The 21,875-nt window shown below is 42.3% G+C and overlaps 1 protein-coding gene across 2 annotated transcripts in view; it reads right to left on the bottom strand.

Moving 5' to 3' along the window:
- Positions 1 to 21,875, bottom strand: part of LOC140496101 (importin subunit alpha-4-like) — a 125,809-nt gene that overhangs the window by 101,022 nt on the left and 2,912 nt on the right. For both annotated transcript variants that reach the window (XM_072595662.1, XM_072595663.1), the window contains 4 exons: positions 12,481 to 12,525; positions 7,851 to 7,940; positions 3,657 to 3,686; positions 3,459 to 3,511 (listed from right to left, as the gene is read on the bottom strand). In XM_072595662.1, the coding sequence (XP_072451763.1) occupies positions 3,459 to 3,511; positions 3,657 to 3,686; positions 7,851 to 7,940; positions 12,481 to 12,525 (218 nt within the window). The remainder of the gene's footprint in view (positions 1 to 3,458; positions 3,512 to 3,656; positions 3,687 to 7,850; positions 7,941 to 12,480; positions 12,526 to 21,875) is intronic.

Genomic DNA, 21,875 nt, shown 5'->3' on the forward strand with positions numbered 1-21,875 from the left:
TTAAAATCTTCTCCCTATCATTTCTCATATGAGTAAATCTTTTCTACAAAACAGTGGCCAGACCTACACGCAGTCCTCCACCTATGGTCTAATTAATATTTTAGATGGTTCCAACATAACCTCAGCTCTTATGTTCTATTCCTCAATTAATAAAGGCAAGTATCTCATATGCCGTCTCAACTGCTACACCTTCAGAGATCACTGCACATGTACCTCACTGTCCCCTGCTCCTATACACTATTCCACATCCTCCCAGTTATTATATATTTGCTTTGTTACCTTTTCCAAATTCATTAGCTAGTACTTCTCTAGTTTGGAGATTAATTTATCACTGTTCAGCCTACTGATATCTTTGTGCAATTGCTATAATAGGAGAGCTTTAATAACCCCAATATACTAGGACACTAATAATTATCCAGAAAACTTCCAGAATCGGTCTTTCTTTTCCAATAAGCGAGGACACATAGCTGGATCTGGGTCTGGGGAATGAGGTGAAATAATCAAATCATTTGCAGGACCATAAGTGAACAATGAGTTGCCTTTAGGAAGAGACAGTTCAATTGAGACATTCCAGCAAACTGGAAAGGTACGAAGTTGGAGTCCCTTCAATGACAAAAGTGATGGAAACTAAGGTAAAGCAGAAAGGGTGCATCTCAATTTCAGGTTGATAATAAGTGGAGATCGAGGTTCACAGAATTGTTATGGTGCAGAAGGAAGCTATTTGTCCCATCACACCTGCACTGACTATTTGAGCATTTTAACTTAGTACCAGTCTCCTGCCTTTTCCCTGCACATTGGATGATCATTTAAATAGAAACAACGCCCTCTCGAATGCCTTAATTAAATCTACCTCTACCACATTGCCAGGCAATGTATTCCAGACCATGACTAGCCACTGTGTGAAAAAGTATTTTTCTCATCTTGCAAAAGACTTTAAAACTGTCAGAGGTTAATCATCTCAGTTCCAGGAGTTCATCAGAGCAGTGTCCTAGACACATTCAACCTCAGCTGCTTTATTAATGACCTTCCCTCCATCATAACATCAGAAATGGGGATGTTTGCCAATGATTGCACAATGTTCAGCGACATTTGTGACTACTCAGATAGTTTGTGCTCATGTACAACACCACCTGGACAATATCTAGGTACAAGACAATAACCATTTTCAACGAGAGAGAATCTAATCACTGTCCCTTGACATTCATTGGCATCATCATCATCGAATCCCCTACTATTGTCATCCTGGGAGTTACTACTGGCCAGAATCCAAACTGAATTAATCATCTAAGTACTGTGGTTATAAGGGCAGGTCAGGGACTAAGATTCTTGCAAGGAACTCACCTCCTAACTCCCAAAAGCCTGGCCAGCATTAACAAGGCACAAGTCAGGAGTGTGATGCAATTCTCCCCGTTTGCCTGGATGAGTACAACTCCAATTGCACTCAAGAAGCTTGACACAATCCAGGACAAAGGAGCCTGCTTGAATGGCACATTCATAAACATGCAGTCTCCACTACTGACACTCAGTAGCAGCAGTGTGTGCCATCTACAAGATACATTGCATAAATTCACCAGGACTCCCAAGACCACTACAAACCTATGACCACTACCATTAGAAGGACAACACCGCAATTACATGGAAACACCACCTGCAAATTCCTCCCCAACAATCCTCAGTTACTGAAATACCTACATTGTCACACAGAATAGAAACGGACCCTGCAGCCCACCAACAAATGCCAAACTACACTAATCCTATTTACCTGCACTTGGTCCATAGTCTACAATGTCCTGGCATTTTAAGCGTTCATCCAGACGCTTCTTAAATATTACAATAGTATCTGCCTCCACCACCGTCTCAGATGGCACATTCCATACTTCTATCACCCACTGAGTGAGAAACATCTCTCAAATTTCTTCTAAACCACTTTCTCCTCACCTTAAACTATGCCCCCTGGCCTTAGATGCATCCGCCATGGGGAAGAGATTCTTACAATCTATTGTCTATACCTTTCAATTTTATATACATCAATCAGATCTCTTCTGTTCCAATGAAAACAAATCTAGCCTATCCAGTCTCTCTTCTTAACGGAGACTTTTCATTCCAGGCAACACCTGAGACATTCCAGAGGACATGATTGTTTACAGAATAGCACCATGTCATAGAGTCAGAGATGTACGGCACGGAAACAGACCCTTCGGTCCAACTCATCCATGCCGACCAGATATCCTAACCTAATCTAGTCCCATTTGCCAGCACTTGGCCCTTATCCCTATAAACCATTCCTATTCATTTACCCATCTGGATGCCTTTTAAATCCTGTAATTGTACCAGCCTCCACGCTTCCTCTGGCACCACCCTCTGAGGTGAAAAAGTTAACTCTTGGGTCCTTTTTATATCTTTACCCTCTCACCCTAAACTTAGAATCCCCAAATATGGAAACAGGCCTTTCAGCCCAGCAAGTCCATACCGACTTTCCAAACAGTATCCCACCCATATTTCTCTACATTTACCCTAACTAATGCACCTAACACTGGACAATTTAGCATGGCCAATTCACCTAACCCACACATCTTTGGATCGCAGGAGGAAACCAGAGCACCCAGAGGAAACCCACGCAGACATGAGGAGAATGCACAAACTCCACACAGACAGGTGCCAGAGGCTGAAATCGAACCCGGGTCCCTGGGGCTGTGAGGCAACAGTGCTAACCACTGAGCTACTGTGCTGCCCATGTAGGGATTCTAAAAACTGTATTCCATACTATGCCCTCTAGTTCTGGACATCCACACCCGAGGGAAGAGACCTTGTCTATTTATCTTATCCTTCATTATTTTATAAACCTCTAAAGTCACCCCACAGCCCCGAGACGCCAGGGAAAACAGCCCCAGCCTATTCAGCCTCTCCCTATAGCTCAAATCCTCCAAACCTGGCAACATCCTTGGAAATCTTTTCAGAACCTTTTCAAGTTTCACAACATCCTTCCGATAGGAAGGAGACCAGAACTGCATGCAATATTCCAACAGTGGCCTAACCAATGTTCTGTACAGCCACAACATGACCTCCCAACTCCTGTACTCAATACTCTGACCAATAAAGCATACTAAACACCTTCTTTACTATCCTATCTACATGCTACTCCACTTTCAAGGAACTATGATCCTGCACTCCAAGTTCTCTTTGTTCAGCATCAAGTCATGATGTGTTTGGATGGCCAAAGCAGACACTATGGGCTGAATGGCTCCTTCTGCACGATAACACTTCTGTGAATCTATCTCCAAAAAGATGTTCAGGGCTATGCAGAAAGGGTGTTACAGTGAGGCTAGCTGACTGCTTTTGCAGACGAACTCATGGATATGATGAGCTGAATGCCCTCCTTTTGTGTTGTAACCATTCAATGGTTTGCATGAAATTCATGACAAATTTAACTGAAACAAAATGTAATCATCAATCATTACCTGGCTGCTTGAACTGCACTGAGCTGTACCACGGGATTGTCACTCGAAGCTCCCTAAAAAAAATCCAGAATAATTTAACATAAAGCCTCTAGCATTTAAGAAATGACCTGAATTTTTAAAGTTTTTAAAATAAAAATACACATTTGCTTTTTAAAAATGATTTTGCATTATTCTGCAGTGACCTAATGTGGCACGCACCTGCACAATCCCTGACAATGTGATTGATTGCTGCAAAAGAACAAAAGATTTAGTTACATTTCTTTCCATGGCACAGATTCAGTTTAAAAATTGTTAACAAGAAAATACTTCTAATGAAAGTAAATTAAAAATTACATAGCATCTTGTTGACCAGACACCGATGGAGTAGTTGATCTATAGGCCCATCAAAAATACCACTCCATGTAGATAATTCCAAACATCCACAATCAACACTCCAACTATGCTGAAACACGTGACTTAGGCTTATGGAAGGAATTGTTACTCTCAAAAACAAGTTGCAGAAACTCATTGTATGTTGTCTACATTGTTGCAAGCAGTTGGAGAAGTTGTTTGCAGATTGCACACAGTCCCATGGTACCAGACAGGGTGAGATCTGGCCAGCAGCAAGTAGCCAATTGGCTTATGCATTTGTGATCAATTTTGGGTACCATAGATCATCTGTCTGATGACAACGCTCTGCTGGTTTTTGGCCTCCAGAACAACTCGAGTGTGAATAATATGGTGAGAAGCCTTCAGCCTTTAGAAAGGTAGATGGTCTCTCTCTCTCTCTGTGCCCAATACAAATGTCTGAAGAAAGCCACTTATTTTCTCTCACCATTTGCTGTTAGCTGTTGCCCTTGACCAGAAACTAAGAGACTTTGCAGTTAGTGTTTGAGTTGTCCTGCGCCTTTTGTGAAGTGAACACATGAACAAATGAATTTGGAGTAGGACATTTGGCCCCTTGAGCTTGTCCAGCCATTAGATAAGCTCATGAATGACTGGTTGTGGTTTTTTAAAAATTTATTCATGGGATGCTGGCATTTCTGGCTGGGTCAGCATTGACTGCCCCTATCCTGAGTCACCTATGGAAAAGTACTGGTAAGCTGCCTTCTTGAACCATTAACCCTAACCCTCAAACCCACTTTCCCATTTTCCCTCAACAGCCTTTCACTCATTTTTCAATCAAGAACCAATTCACCGAGTTCCAGTCTTTCACGCAAGGGGAAACATTCTTTTCACATCTATCTTGTTAAATCCCCTCAGACTCGTACATGCTTCAAAATCATCACCTTTCAGTCAGCTAAATGACAATAGATAAAGGCCCAGTCCAACCTTCTCTCCACAAGGTTAACTCTTCCATGCCAGTAATCATTTGATGAAACATTCCTGTTTCCTGATGAAACTGTTTCTAATGCAAGTATGCTTTTACTTAAAAAAGATGAGCTAAATTTTATACAGTAATCCCAAATGTGGACAGGGAGATGGTGGCAAACTGGTATTATCACTGGACTATCAATGCACACCCAAGTTTAATACTCTGGGGAATCCTATCATGGCAGACGGTGAAAGCTGAATTTGATGAAAGAAAAACTGGAATAAAAAGTTAGGCTAATGGTGATCATGTAACCACTTTCAATTGTTGTAAAAACCTACCCAGTTCACTAATGTCCTTTAGGGAAACAAATATGCTGTCCTTGCCTGTTCTGGCCTACATGTGACTCCAGACCACAGCAATGGGTTTTAACTGCCTCCGGGCAATTAGGGATGGGCAATTAATGTTGGCCTAGCCAGCGATGCCCACATCCCATCAGTGAATTTTCTTTTAAGGTTAAATCAAGGCCCTGTTCAGCTTCCATAAAGAACCTGGAGAAAAGAGACTGAGGAACACAAAAGCCCTGGCAAACCAAAAGGATCAACTGGAGAATCTTTGTTGACCGGTGCTATTGAACAGTGATTCCCAGTTTCCTTCCCCTCTTCAGATAAAACTGAGTTTTCTCGTTTGTCTGTGAGAGGAGAGGGTTTAAAATTGGGTGAGGAGTTTAAACTAGCAGAGCCCTTATGTTGATAGCTCATGGTTGTTGTTGTTATAAATGAGTAAATTCTAATAAACAGTTAAGTACAGGAACCCCTGGTCAGAGTTTCCATTAACTTGAGTCCCATGTTACATCCTTTGATTAAATCTTTCTTGTAAAATGATGCAAGATTAGTGGGAGTAGAGTATCAGTACACCTGATCAAGTGAGTCATAAGGGAATTTTTAGCTCTGGTTCTAATCTCTCTTACAAAGGGAAACATCTTCTCAGAATTTTATACATTATTCCCTATACATAAACTAAGATTATTTCTCATTCTTCTGAACTCCAATGAATACCAACCTTCCTTCATAAAGCTCTTCATTCCAGGAATGAGCCAAGTGAATCTTCTCTGAACTGCTTCGAACACAATCATAGATATTTTAAATCGACATGTTCAGGGATGATACAACATGTTTAGGGTAGGTGGGACTTTAAACCAGACCTCTGGCACAATTATATCCTTTTTCAAATAAGAGACCAAAATTATACCTCTATCCACCAGATATTGCATCGTGGTTCCTTGGTGCAGTGTTTTTCACATTCCCTCACAAAAAGGATATGGAGGCAATGGAAGGTGAAAAGAAATTAAAAGTAAGATATTGTAACTGAGCATTTACACCCATGAGGAAAAAAAAAGAGAAGTTGAGAGGAGGGACACCAATCAGAAGTCTTCAACATTCTGAAATTGTTTGATGGTCTAAATGTGCAGAATACGGTTTCACAAGCAGGTGAGATCAAAATTGCATCCATAAATAACAGTCACTAATAAATCATGGGGGAAACTTAGGAGCAATTTCTTTCCCCAGGGATTAGCAAGGATAGTGAAAGCACAACCACAGGAACTAGTAGAGTCAAATAGCACAGATGCATTCAAAAGTAATTTAGATAAGTTCTTGGCACAGAAAGAAACACAGCAAACTTGGGACAGAATTAACAAGGTAAAAACAATGACTGCAGATGCTGGAAACCTGATTCTGGATTAGTGGTGCTGGAAGGGCAAAAGCCCCTGAAACGTCGATTTCGCTGCTCCTTGAACTGCTGTGCTCTTCCAGCACCACTAATCCAGAATTGTGACAGAATTAGACAGGAGAGTGAACTGTGAGGAGGGTGCAGAGATGTCAATCTGATTTCAACAAGCTGAATGTCAAATGCATGGCAAAATCATTGTAATGTGGATAAACATGAGGTCATCCTCTTTGGTATCCAAACCAAAAGGCAAATTATCTGAATGGTTATAAATTGAGAGGGGGGAAACGTACAACAAAATCTGGGTGCCCTCGGACACCAGTCGACAGTGAAGGTAAATGGCATATTGGCCTTCATACGGAGGGGAGCAGGGACATTTTTCTGTAATTATTCAGGGCCTTGGTGAGACCACACCTGGAATACTGTGCACTGTTTTGAGGAAGGATGTTGTTGCTATAGAAGGAATGCAATGAAGAGTTTACCATGCTGATTCCTGAAATGACGTATGAAGAGAGGTTGCATCAGTTAGGATCATATTTGCTGGAGTTCAGAAGAATATGGGGTATTTCATAGAAACCTATAAAATTCTAACAGGACTAGACAGGATACATGCAAAATGGATATTCCCAATGGGAGGGGCGCCCAGAACTAGGAGCATAGTTTTAAGGATATAGGGTAGATTATTTAGGATTGAGATGAAGAGAAATTTTTTCACCCAGAAATTGGTGAGCCTTTAAAATTAACCACAGAAAGCAGTTAAAGCCAAAACAGTGTCTGATTTCAAGAGGAAGTTGTAGTTCGCCCTTGGGCAAAAGGGATCAAAGGATATTGGGAAAAGTCTATTGAGTTTGATGATCAGTCATGATCATAATAAATGAAAGGTTAGGCTTGAAGGGTGGAATGGCCAACTCCTGCTCCTATTTTCTATGTTTCTATGATATGCTGATAAGGAAGGATGAAATAGTATGGAAGGAAGCTGGAGCATAAACAGAGTCCAGAACTATCTACTCACCCATTCACTGGTGATGAGGAGACTCAATTTGGTGTCCAGAGAAATCTCACAGACACAGCATTATGGAATGCTTCACACAGAAAACACAAAATCACTAAAGTACCTACATTTGAAGGAAAAACCATTTGTGCCACAGCATTGATCTGTGAAATTGTATCAACTTGCCAAGTAACTTGATACAACTAAGTTTAGAATGCTGCTCGCTAAGGTCTGTTTGAGAGGCTCCTTAGTCCTCAGATTTAGTGGCTACACTAATTTCCTTTTTAAGATCTGTATATACATTCTGATCCCAATTCCAAGTGAACCAAAATTCACCTTTGATTACTCCTAGTCCAATTCGGTCAATGAAAGTATTACTTACAACTCTGAAATCACCATCAATATCAGAGTCATCAAGACCCTCCTCCTGAGGCACATTTCGTCTCTTTAGCAAGTGTTCATCTCGCTTATTCTAGAAAGACAAAGATTTAACATTAAGAACAGGCAGAAATTCAGGGACAAGGACTTTATTGGAACATCTCTAACAAAATACTGAACACCAAGACTACTTGGCAAAAATAACAAACTGTTCATAACAAAACTACTAAATGGATGATCTTCCACCTAGTACCAACCCATTAACCACATTAGGCAAATTGCTGAAAACTATCAACATTCAGTTGAAAGTTGTGCAAACAGGGAACTCCAGAAATCGAAGTAGCGCCAAGACTAATGGTAACTTTTCAACTCTTGCAAGGTCTTTAATTTTATCCTCAGGATATTGAAGGAAATCTTGTGCTTTCTCTTAGAAAGAGACAAAGCAATTCACACGCAATTAAAAGTCATAGAGTCACAGAGAAGCAGAGATGTACAGCACGGAAACAGACCCTTCGGTCTAACTCGTCCATGCTGAACAGATATCGCAACCTAATCTAGTCCCATTTGTCAGCAATTGGCCCATATTCCTCTAACCCTTCTTATTCATTTACCCCTCCAGATGCCTTTAAATAGAGTCAGAGATGTTAAGCAGGGAAACAGACCCTTCGGTTCAACCCGTCCATGCAAACCAGAGATATCCCAACCCAATCTGGTCCGACCTGCCAGCACCCGGCCCATATCCCTCCAAACCCTTCCTTTTCATATATTCATCCAAATGCCCCTTAAATGTTGCAATTGTATCAGCCTCCACCATTTCCTCTGGCAGCTCATTCCAAACACACACTATCCTGTGTGAAAAAGTTGCCCCTGAGGTCCCATTTATATCTTTTCCCTCTCATCCTAAACCTATGTCCTCTAGTTCTGGACTCCCTCACCCCAGGGAAAAGACCTTATCTATTTATCCTATCCATGCCCCTCATGATTTTATAAACCTCCATGAGGTCACCCCACAGCCTTCAACCCTCCAGGAAAAACAACCCTAGCCTATTCAGTATCTCCCTATGGCTCAAATCCTCCAACTCTGGTAACATCCTTGGAAATCTTTTCTGAATCCTTTCAAGTTTCACAACATCGTTCCAATAAGGAGGAGACCAGAGTTGCACGCAATATTTCAAAAAGGCCTAACCAACGTCCAGTACAGCCACAACATAACCTCCCAACTCTTACACTCAATACTCTGACCAATAAAGGAAAGCATACCAAATGCCTTCTTCATTATCTTATCTACCAGCGACTCCACTTTCAAGGAGCTATGAACCTGCACTCCAAGGTCTCTTTGTTCAGCAATATTCCCTAGGACTTACCATTAAGTGTATACGTCCTGTTCTGATTTGCTTTCCCAAAATGTAGCACCTCGCATTTATCTAAATTAACCACCATCTGCCACTTCTCAGCCCATTGGCCCATCTGATCAAGATCCCGTTGTAACCGGAGGTAACCTTCTTCACTGTCCACTACACCTCCAATTTTGGTATCATCCGCAAACTTATTAACTATACCTCTTATGCTCACATCCAGTCATTTATATAAATGACGAAAAGTAGTGGACCCAGCACCGATTCTTGTGGCACTCCACTGGTCGCATGCCTCCAGTCTGAAAAACAACCCTCCACCACCACCCTCTGTCTTCTACCTTTGAGCCAGTTCTGTATCCAAATGGCTAGTTCTCCCTGTGTACCATGAGCTCTTAACCTTGTAACCAGTCTCCCATGTCGAACGCCTTACTGAAGCCCATATAGATCATGTCCACCACTCTGCCCTCATCAATCCTCTGTTACTTCTTCAAAAAAAAACTCAATCAAGCTCAAGAGACATGATTTCCCACACAAAGCCATGCTGACTATCCCTAATCAGTCCTTGCCTTTCCAAATACATGTACATCCTGTCCCTCAGGATTCCCTCCGACAACCTGCCCACCACCAACATCAGGCTCACCAGTCTACAGTTCCCTGGCTTGTCCTTACCACCTTTCTTAAATAGTGGCACCACATTAGCCAACCTCCAGTCTTCCAGAACCTCATCTGTAACCATCAATGAAACAAATATCTCAGCAAGGGACCCAGCAAACACTTCTCTAGCTTCCTACAGAATTTTGGGGTACACCTGATCAGGTCCTGGAGACTTATCCACCTTTACCCATTTCAAGACATCCAGCACTTCCTCCTCTGTAATATGGACATTTTTCAAGATATCACCATCTATTTCTCCACCTTCTATATCTTCCATGTCCTTCTCCACAGTAAGCACTGACGCAAAATACTAGTTTAGTATCTTCCCCCATCTCCTACGGCTCCACACAAAGGCCGCCTTGCTGATCTTTGAGGGGCCCTATTTGCACCCTGGTTGCCCTTTGTCCTTAATTTCTAAAAACCCTTTGGATTCTCCTTAATTCTATTTGCCAAAGCTATCTCATCTCCAATTTCTGCCCTCCTGATTTCCCTCAAGTATACTCCTACTTCCTTTATACTCTCAGGATTCACTCAATCTATCCTGTCTATACCTGACATATGCTTCCTTCTTTTTCTTAACCAAACCCTCAATTTCTCTAGTCATTCTGCATTCCATACACCTACCAGTCTTTCCTTTCACCCGAACAGGAATATATGGCCTCTGGACCCTCGTTACCTCTTTTCTGAAGGCTTCCCATTTTCCAGCCGTCCCCTTACTTGCAAACATCTGTACCCAATCAGGCTTTGGAAGTTCTTGCCTAATATCAAAATTAGCCTTCCTCCAATTTAGAAAATCAACTGTTAGATCTGGTCCATCCTTTTCCATCACTTTTTTAAAACTAATAGAATTATGGTCGCTGGCCCCAAAGTGCTCCCTCGCTGACACTTCAATCACCTGTCCTGCCTTATTTCCCCAAGAGTAGATCAAGTTTTGCACTCTCTCTGGTGGGTATATCCACATACTGACTCAAAACGTTTTTATACTCTCTTAACAGATGATTCATGTCCATCTAAACCCTTAACACTATGGCAGTTCCAGTCTACGTTTGGAAAGTTAAAATCCTCTACCATAAGCATCCTAATGTTCTTACAAAAAACTGAAATCTCCTATTAAACGTATTTCTCAATTTCCTGCTTACTATTAGGGAGTCGATAATACATTATTGTTGATCAGCACCCGAGTGATATTGGTTTCTGCAATCAGGTAAAGCAAAGTGCCATCATAGGAGCTAACCGTACAAGTTGCTCTGAATGCTTCCAACCTGGGTCAGGACTGTTGATGAAACATTCCTTCAAGATAAATGATTGAGAGTCTACCTCAGGTAAGGATGAAATGCAAGAAGATCAGCCACCAAACCACCCCAGGGATCAGTGTTCATCCCAACCCAGTTCAACATATGGACAAATAACATGCTAAAGTTCATCCATGTTGGACCACCTAAACTCTATTCTGTGCCCTTGACCAGATCCTTAACAAAAGAGGTTACAAAATTGATGGTACATAGGTGACTCACACTGGGTCCTTGAAAACTATAATCAGGTGTATTTCATGGTCATAGACTAAAGCACAATCCCAAATCCAATTTAGAGTCACAGAGGTTTGCAACACAAAAAGGCTCTTTGGCCCATTGAGTCTGCACTGGTCAAAAACCATGGCCTAACTATTCGAATCAATTATCGAGCACACGGGCAATAGACTTGTATGCCTTGACATCATAAGTGCACATCGAAACACTTTTAAATGTAATGAGGGTTTCTGCCTCTACCACCTTTACAGGCAATAAGTTCCAGATTCGTTTCAACCAGAGTAAAAAAAGGTAGAAGAAAGTGAGGACTGCAGATGCTGGGGATCAGAGTCCAGAGTATGGTGCTGGGAAAGCACAGTAGGTCAGGCAGCATCCAAGGAGGAGCATTGACGTTTCAGGCATAAGCCCTTCATCGGGAATGAGCTTATTCCTGATGAAGGGCCTATGCCCGAAACATCGATTCTCCTACTCCTCAGATGCTGCCTGAACTGCTGTGCTTTTCCAGCACCATACCCTCGACTCTGATTAAAAAGGTGTTACGTCACATTCACTCTAAATCTCCTACCCCTTACTTTAAATCTATTGGGGTGAGGGTTCTTCCAGTCTACCCAGTCTATTCTGCTCATAATCTTATACATCTCAATGACGTCTCCCTCAGTTTCCCCTGGAAAACAATTGCAGTCTGTCAAGCCTCTTTTCATAACCTCTCTAGCCCAGCAACATCCTGGTAAACCTCCTCTGCACCCTCTCCAGTGCAATCATCTCTCTGTAAATGTGGATTGCACACACAGAACTACATATAATACTCTTAGCTGCGGCGTAACCAACACTTCATACAGTTTCAGTATAACTACTCTGCTCTTAAACTCTATGCCTCAGCTAATAAAGTAGGCATCTCACATGCCTTTTTAGCCACTTTATCTATCTATCCCACTACCTTAAGGGAGCATTGTACAGACACACCAAGGTCCCTCTGATGCTGTGTTTCCCAGTGTCCAATCGTTCATGGTGTTCCATTGCCTCATTTGTCTCTTCCCATCCAGCCCACTACTCCCTTCTTCAGCACAAAGCGGAGGGTAGCTAAGGCTTTAATACTTACCTTTCGCAATTCAACCGTGATCTCATTTCGCTGTTTTCTCATAGTCTATAACATCGAAAAGACATAATCAGTCAGCAATCAAAATAGACATAATTTCTTCATAATGCTCTTATAGATTAAACCAATTGAGTACTTCACAGTAATGTCAACACAAAGTGCACAATGTTTCTTGTGATGAGGATTTGAGATATTGTTATTTGGAAATTTTGGTTGTAAATGATATCCCCTTTAAAGTAGTGCAGAGCTACTGGATAGCTCTGTGCACTTTGATCAGCATGCTAACAAACAGCTTCCACTTCAGAGACTGCTGCTGAACACAGACGTTGCAGGCCTACGCAACAGCAAAAAAAATGTTACAGGGCATGACTGCTCTAAATTCGACAGAACATGTACACCTTTGAATTTGATTGTTATTTCTATATTGAAAGTGATAGGAAGGGGAAGATGGAGTTTTTGTTTCACCTTTGAATTGAGAGTGGAGTTAGGGTGTTGGAAATTTGTTCTATTGCGAGTATTTTAATGAAGTGGTTAAACCATTGAACAGAACAGATCAGTGAACGAGGAAACCAAAATAGAAAAAAAATTGCTGTTATCTAGTGACAGAAATCCAGCAACACAGACACTATCGAGAAGATGAGGCAGCATGCAAGTTTAAAGGACAAAAGAGGCCCTTATTAGCAGAAATTTTGTTAATAATTGTTTTCAATACATTTAGGGATGGGAAAAAAGTCTTGAGTTGCTGAGAAGAGAATTCCAGAAGGAGAAAGATGCATAAGACATGGATTTTGTCAGCTACTTTAACAATTTGTTGAAGGGTTTCACGAAGAGGCAATAACTAAAGAAAATAGCACTTACGTGAATGTAAAGTGTTTTATTAACTGGCATCTATGGAACCAGGAATGCATCAGTTGATCAAGACGCCCACATAATCAATGTAAACACTCACTAAATTATGAAACATAATGCAGGGGATACACATATCACTGCAGTACTTTATTTACAGTAAATAATAATGTAATTTTGCCTCAAAAATTACAGGCAGACAGCCTTCATGTTCAGTTGAATGCACGAACAAAAAGGACATCGAGAGAACCCGATAATATAGAAAATGTCAGGTATTTCAGGTGTACAATTTTGGTCGGTTCATAAGTTGCCAGTTAAAACAAAGTTTGCTGCATTTGCTGGAAAAAATCCCAATTACAGCTGTGCCTATGAATAAGGGCCTTTAAAGTGGAGATAGACTAACTTTTCACCCAGGTTTGAAAATCTGTGAAGTTGTTGTTGAGTGTAAAAAGTTTTCAGATTAGATTCCCTACAGTGTGGAAACAAGCCCTTTGGCCCAACCAGTCCACACCGACCCTCCGAAGAGAAACCCACCCAGACCCATTTCCCTCTGACTAAAGCACCTAACACAATGGGCAATTTAGCATGGCCAATTCACCTAGTTTGCACATCTTTGGACTGTGGGAGGAAACCCACACAGACACTGAGAGAATGTGCAAACTCCACACAGACAGACAATCACCCTAGGCTGGAATCAAACCTGGCACCCTGGTGCTATGAGGCAGCAGTGCTAACCACTGAGCCACCATGCCACCTAGTTCAATCTTCATTATTCATATTTGCAACATGACTGGTTTTAAAAAGATCCTGTAGTTAGTTTTATTCTCTCATGGGATATGGGCCTTCGGGCACCAACTCTTTGACCCGCATTTCTCCATGATGCTATCAGCAACTCAAACGAGATTTTTAACTGTATGCCAGAGCAGACAGCAGGCAAGACTGTGTGGCAAAAACCAAAGTTTCTAATATCCCAATCTGTCAGTTCATGCTTACGGCAGCTTACAAACCAGTCCTCCTGCAAGGAAATTATACTGTAAAAGTGTCAGGGAAACTAAATTTAAGGGCCGGGGCAGAGACTCGACCTTCCATCAACACTAAACTCACTTGGAGGTTGTAAACACCTTCACATTCTTTGGATCAAGATTTATCTGCCCTCTGTTGCAGACATTAAATGTGGACAACAGCAGATAAACTGAAAATACAAAGCTCAGTGGGTATCAGGCTTGTCATAGAGTCATAAGGACGGACAACTCTGAACATAGAACATAGAAAAATACAGCGCAGTACAGGCCCTTTGGCGGCCCTCGATGTTGCGCCGATCCAAGCCTACCTAACCTACACTAGCCCACTATCCTCCATATGCCTATCCAATGCCCGTTTAAATGCCCATAAAGAGGGAGAGTCCACCACTGCTACTGGCAGGGCATTCCATGAACTCACGACTCACTGAGTAAAGAATCTACCCCTAACATCTGTCCTATACCTACCCGCCCTTAATTTAAAGCTATGCCCCCTCGTAATAGCTGACTCCATACGTGGAAAAAGCTTATCATGGTCAACCCTATCTAAACCCCTAATCATCTTGCACACCTCTATCATGTCACCCTTAAACCTTCTTTTCTCCAATGAAAACTGCCCCAAGTGTCTCAGCCCTTCCTCATACGATCTTCCTACCATACCAGGCAACATCCTGGTAAACCTCCTCTGCACCCGTTCCAGTGCCTCCACATTCTTCCTATAGTATGGCGACCAAAACCACACACAATACTCCAGATGCGGCCGCACCAGAGTCTTCTATAACTGCAACATGACCTCAGGACTCCGGAACTCAATTCCTCTACCAATAAAAGCCAGTACGCCATATGCCTTCTTCACCGCACTATTTACCTGGGTGGCAACTTTCAGAGATCTGTGTACATGGACACCAAGATCCCTCTGCTCATCCACACTACCAAGTATCCGACATTAGCCCAGTACCCCATCTTTTTGTTACTCTTAACGTGAATCACCTCACACCTACCTATATTGAACTCCATTTGCCACCTTTCCGCCCAGCTCCGCAACTTATCTATATCCCGCTATAACCTGACACATCCTTCCTCATTATCAACAACTCCACCGACTTTCGTATCATCCGCAAACTTGCTCACCCAACCTTCTAGCCCCTCCTCCAGGTCATTTATAAAAACGACAAACAGCAATGGTTCCAAAACAGATCCTTGCGGAACACCGCTAGTAACTGCACTCCAACATGAACCTTTACCATCAACTCCTACCCTCTGTCTTTTTCCAGCCAGCCAATTCCTAATCCAAACCTCCAACTCACCCTCAATGCCATACTTCTGCATTTTCTGCAGTAGCCTACCATAGGGAACCTTATCAAACGCCTTATTAAAATCCATATACACCACATCTATCGCTTTACCCTCGTCCACCTCCTTAGTCGCCTTCTCAAAGAATTCAATAAGGTTTGTGAGGCACGACCTGCCCTTCACAAAACCATGCTGACTATCCTTGATCACATTATTCCTATCCAGATGTTCATAAATCCTATCCCTTACAATTCTCTCTAAGACTTTGCCCACAACAGAAGTGAGACTCACTGGCCTATAGTTACTAGGGCTATCCCTACTCCCCTTCTTGAACAAGGGAGCCACATTTGCTATCCTCCAGTCCTCTGGCACTATTCCTGTAGACAATGAGGACATAAAAATCAAGGCCAGTGGCTCTGCAATCTCCTCCCTTGCTTCCCAGAGAATCCTAGGATAAATGGCATCAGGCCCAGGGGACTTATCTATTTTCACCCTTTCCAGAATTTCCAACACCTCTTCCCTACATACCTCAAAGCCATCCATTCTAATTAATTGTGACTCAGTATTCACATAGGAACAGGACATTGTTGCCAGAGTGAATACTGACGAAAAGTATTCATTCAGTGTCTCCTCAATCTCTTCAGCCTCCACACGCAACTTCCCACTACTATCCTTGACTGGACCTATTCCTACCCTAGTCATTCTTTTATTCCTTACATACCTATAGAAAGCCTTTGGATTTTCCCTAATCCTAACAACTAAGGACTTTTCATGTCCCCCTCCTTGCTGCTCTTAGCTCGCTCTTCAGATCCTTCCTGGCTACCTTATAACTCTCAATCACCCCAATTGAACCTTCACGCCTCATCTTTACATAGGCCGCCCTCTTCCATTTAACAAGAGATTCCAATTCCTTATTAAACCACAGCTCCCTCACACGACCCTTTCCTCCCTGCCTGACAGGTACATACTTATCAAGGACACTCAATAGTTGCTCCTTGAACAAGCTCCACATATCAATTGCGCCCTTGCCTTGAAGCCTACTTTTCCAAGCCATGCATCCTAAGTCGTGCCTCACCGCATCATAATTTCCCTGTCCCCAGCTATAACTCTTGCCCTGCAGTTCACACTTATCCCTCTCCATCACTAGAGTAAAAGTCACCAAACTGTGGTCACTGACCCAAAGTGCTCACCTACCTCCAATTCTAACACCTGGCCTGGTTCGTTACCCAGAACCAAATCCAGTATGGCCTCACCTCTTGGCCTGTCTACACTGAAACGGACCCTTCGGTCCAACTCATCCATGCCGACCAGATATCCTAACCTAATCTAGTCCCATTTGCCAGCACTTGGCCCTTATCCATATAAACCATTCCTATTCATATACCCACCTGGATGCCTTTTGAATCCTGTAATTGTACCAGCCTCCACGCTTCCTCTGGCACCACCCTCTGAGGTGAAAAAGTTAACTCTTGGGTCCTTTTTATATCTTTACCCTCTCACCCTAAACTTAGAGCTTTGAACTTAGAACGTAAAATCCCCAAATGTGGAAATCGGCCTTTCAGCCCAGCAACTCCATACTGGCTTTCCAAACAGTATCCTACCCATATTTTTCTACATTTACCCTGACTAATGCACCTAACACTGTGGACAATTTAGCATGGCCAATTCACCTAACCCACACATCTTTGGATTGCAGGAGGAAACCACAGTATCCGGAGGAAACCCAAGCAGACATGAGGAGAATGTGCAAACTCCACACGGACAGGTGCCGGAGGCTGAAATCGAACCCGGGTCCCTGTGGCTAAGAGGCAGCAGTGCTAACCACTGAGCCACCATGCTGCCCCTGTATTCTAAACAGTATTCTAAATTATGCCCTCTAGTTCTGGAAGAGGCCTTATCTATTTATCCTATCCATGCCCCCTCATTATTTTATAAACCTCTATAAGGTCACCCTTCAGCCTTCGGCGCTCCAGGGAAAACATCCCTTCAGCCTTCGGCGCTCCAGGGAAAACAGCCCCAGCCTTTTATAGCTCAAATCCTCCAACCCTTGCAACATCCTTGGAAATCTTTTCGGAACCCTTTCAAGTTTCACAACATCTTTCCGATAGGAAGGAGACCAGAAATGCAAACAGTATTCAAAAAGTGGCCGCACCAATGTCCTGCACAACCGCAACATGACCACCCAACTCCTATACTCAATGCTCTGATCAATAAAGTAAAAGCATACCAAACACCACCTTCACTTTCCTATCTACCAGCGACTCCACTTTCAAGGAGCTATGAACCTGCACTCCAAGGTCTTTTTCCTCAGCAACACTGCCTAGGTCCTTACCATTAAGTGTATAAGTCCTGCTCTGATTTGCCTTTCCAAAATGCAGCATTTATGTAAATTGAACTTTATCTTCCACTTCTCAGCCTATTGGCCCATCTGATCAAGATCCCATTGTAATCTGAGGTAACCTTCTTCACTGTCCACTGCACCTCCAATTTTGGTGTCATCTGCAAACTTACTAACTCTTATGCTCACATCCAAATCATTTATATAAATGATGAAAACTAGTGGACCAGCACAGATCCTTGTGGTACTCCACTGGTCACAGGCCTCCAGTCTGTAAAACATCCCTCCACCACCACCCTCTGTCTTCTACTTTTGAGCAAGTTCTGTATCCAAATGGCGAGTTCTCTCTGTATTCCATGAGATCCAACTTTGCTAACCAGTCTCCCAAGAGGAATCTTGTTGAACGTCTTACTGAAGTCAACATAGATCACACCTACCACTCTGCCCTCTTTCTTCTTCAAAAAACTCAATCAAGTTCGTGAGATATGATTTCCCACGCTCAAAGCCATGCTGACTATCCCTAATCAGTCCTTGCCTTTCCAAATACACGTAACTCCTGTCCCTTAGGATTCCCTCCAACAACTTGCCCACCACCAATGTCAGGCTCACTGGTCTATAAACCCCTGGCTTTTCCTTACCACCTTTCTTAAATAGTGGCACCACCCCTGTGACTATCGATGATACAAATATCTCAGCAAGGGGCCCAGCAATCACTTCCCTAGCTTCCCACAGAGTTTGCGGGTATACCTGATGAGGTCCTGGGGATTTATCCACTTTTATGCTTTTCAAGGCATCCAGTACGTCATCCTCTATAACTGGACATTTTTCAAGATGTCACCATCTATTTCTCCACATGCTATATCTTCCACGTCCTTCTCCACAGTAAACACTGATGCAAAATACTCGTTTAGTATCTCCCCATCTCCTGCAGCTACACACATAGGCTGCCTTGCTGATCTTTGAGGGGCCCTGTTCTCTCCCTAGTTACCCTTACCCACTTAATGTATTTATAAAAACCTTTTGGTTTATCCTTAAACCTATTTGCTAAAGCTATCTTGTGTCCCCTTTTTGCCCTCCTGATTTCCTTCTCAAGTATTCTTAAAATAATTTTCTGCAAAAGAACTTTACATGCTAGAAAAAGAAAAGAAATACGACTCCAGTATGAGAAACAAATGGAAGAATGTCAGAGGAAATTGCAAGAACAACAACAGAAGGAGCAGAAGAGAGTTGCGTGGAAGAGAAACGAAGACAAAAACAGGAAGATGAAAAGGTCAGCATAGTGGCTGGGGAAGGACCTCCTCTAATTATACTGAGTGTTGCAAAATTACATAAGAATTAAAAACAGTAGGCCATTCAACCCCTCAATCCTGCTCTATCATTCAGTATGATCATGGCTGACGTGGTTGCGGCCTTTCTTCACTTCTGCCTGGCCCATAGCCCTCAACTCCCTTGCAGATCAATAATCTGTCTAATGTAGCCTCCACTGCTCTCTATGGAAGAGAATGGCAAAGACTGACGACACTCAGAGGTTTGGAGATGCCGGTGTTGAACTGGGGTGTACAAAGTTAAAAATCTCACAACACCAAGTTATAGTCCAACAGGTTTAATTGGAAGCACAACCACCTGATGAAGGAGCAGCGCTCCAAAAGCTAGTTCTTCCAATTATGTCATTCCCTGTTTTTTTTTTCCTCAGAGTGTGGTAAATCGGGTCCAAGTCAATATGTTTGTTGAGTGTGCTCCAGTTGGGATGCCATGCTTCCGCAATTCTCAGTCGTGTCTCTGTGTGGCTTGACTTAGGATGGATGCGTTGTCCCAGGCGAAGTGGTGTCCTTCCTTATCTGTATGTAAGGATACTAGTGAGAGGTAATGCAGAGACTCGAACAAACAACTCTGCCAACCATCCAACCCAAACTCTGGGTCCACTAAGTGGATGACACCTTTGTCATCACTAAATGAAACAAATTAGAGGAAACCTTCAAGACCATCAGTAATACCCTTACTGGCAAAAAATTCCCTAAAAAGGGGAGGAAAACAACTATTAAGTTGGTATGGCATGATCTCCTCCACACAAAACCATGTTGCCTATCACTGATAAGCCCATTCTTTTCTAAATATAAATAAATTCTATCCCTCAGTACTTTCTCCAGCAACTTTCCCACCACCAACATCAAGCTCACCGGTCTGTATTTACCTGGAATATCCCTACTACTCTTCTTGTACAACAGGGCGGCAACATGAGCAACCTTCCAGTCCTCTGGCAACTCTGCCACAAAGATATCTGTCAGGGCCTCAGCTATTTCCTCTCTTGCCTCCCTCAGCAACCTGGGATAGATCCCATCCGGTCCTGGGGATTTGTCCACCTTAATAACCCCTAGCCTAACCAACACATCTTCCTTACTTATGTTAACGTGATCCAGACTAATCAAACTTCTATCTCTAATCTCAAGATTCATCATGTCCCTCTCCTCAGTGAAGACTGACGCAAGTAGGATAAAAAGTCGGCACAACATCAAGAGCCGAATGGCCTGTACTGTGCTGCACTATTCCGTGTGTAAACAATGTTGAACTAGTGTTCATTACAATCAGCGTAAAAAATTTAGACAACACTTGCCAGTTAACTGTCAATCATCTAATTACAGCATTCTCTGTGCCTCTACCAGAATCCATTTGTCATCAATCAACACACTTTTCTCATACAGCATAAATGTTGTTTTCCTTTTACTTTGGCACCATTTGCACAATCTGCTAAAAAGTTGATTCAAAATGTTATAAGTTTGGTGGATATAAGGAAACAAACAGTAGATGCAATATATTCATGTTTCCATGCTGAGGCATCACTAAAAAGATAATCAAACAGGACAACAGCTCCCGGGCCAGTGGGTGATCTAGCTGTATGAAGAAGTAATTGGCTAGCTTGTAGAGAACACAGCACAGATAAACAGCTATTTTCAGTATGTCAAACTGTAAGTAGCAGACAGAACATCTGCCTCTGTTCTTGGACCACAACCATTTATCATCTATATTAATGACTTTAATCAAGAAACCAACCGTAGTGCTACTAGATTTCCTCAATGGTACAAAGATAGATAGAAAAGCAAGTGAGGATACAAAGAGTCTGCAAAGAGATATAGATAGGTTAAGCAGGTGAGTAAAAACTTGGCAGATAATGTGAGGTTGTCCATTTTGGCAGGAAAATTTAGAGAAGCAAACTAGCATTTAAACAGAGACATTAAAGAAAGCTGCAGTTAAAAAAAAAGGATCAGGGTGTTCTTGTATGTGAATCTCAAAACTTCATGCAAGTGCAGCAAATAATTAGGAATACAAATGAAATTTTCAAGGCGTGGAGTACAAAAGTAGGCCAGTCTCGCTCCAATTGTAGAGGGCATGGCTAAGGCCACACCTGGAGTACTGGGTACAGATTGCTCTTCTTGTTTAAGAACAGAACAGATTACATGGGATACTGAAATCAGTACAAGTAAGGTTCTCTAGGCTGACCCTCTAGGATGATGAACTTGAAAGATAAGGAAAGGATATGCAGGTTGAGTCTAAACTCATTGGATTTTAGAAAAATAAGAACTTTATAGAAACATAAGATTCTGAGGGGGCTGGGCAGGGGAAAATGAGGAAATGGTGAACACTTTGAACAAGTACTTTAACCTTTTCTCCCTCCACAGTAAAAGACCCAAAAGCACTCCAAAAATATTAAAATATCAAGAGGCTAGAGGGATCAATGAACTTCAAACAATCACGACAGAACAAATACTGGAAAAACTAACGGGATTACAGGTTGATAGTACTCTGCACCTCATGACCTGCAATTCCTGTGTTTCAAAAGAATTACTGCAGAGATAACCACTGAATAGGTTGTAATTGCCTAAATTTCCAACAATTCAGAAAAGATT

The sequence above is a fragment of the Chiloscyllium punctatum genome, chromosome 25, assembly GCF_047496795.1.
Source record: "Chiloscyllium punctatum isolate Juve2018m chromosome 25, sChiPun1.3, whole genome shotgun sequence".
Classification (NCBI taxonomy): Eukaryota; Metazoa; Chordata; class Chondrichthyes; order Orectolobiformes; family Hemiscylliidae; genus Chiloscyllium; species Chiloscyllium punctatum.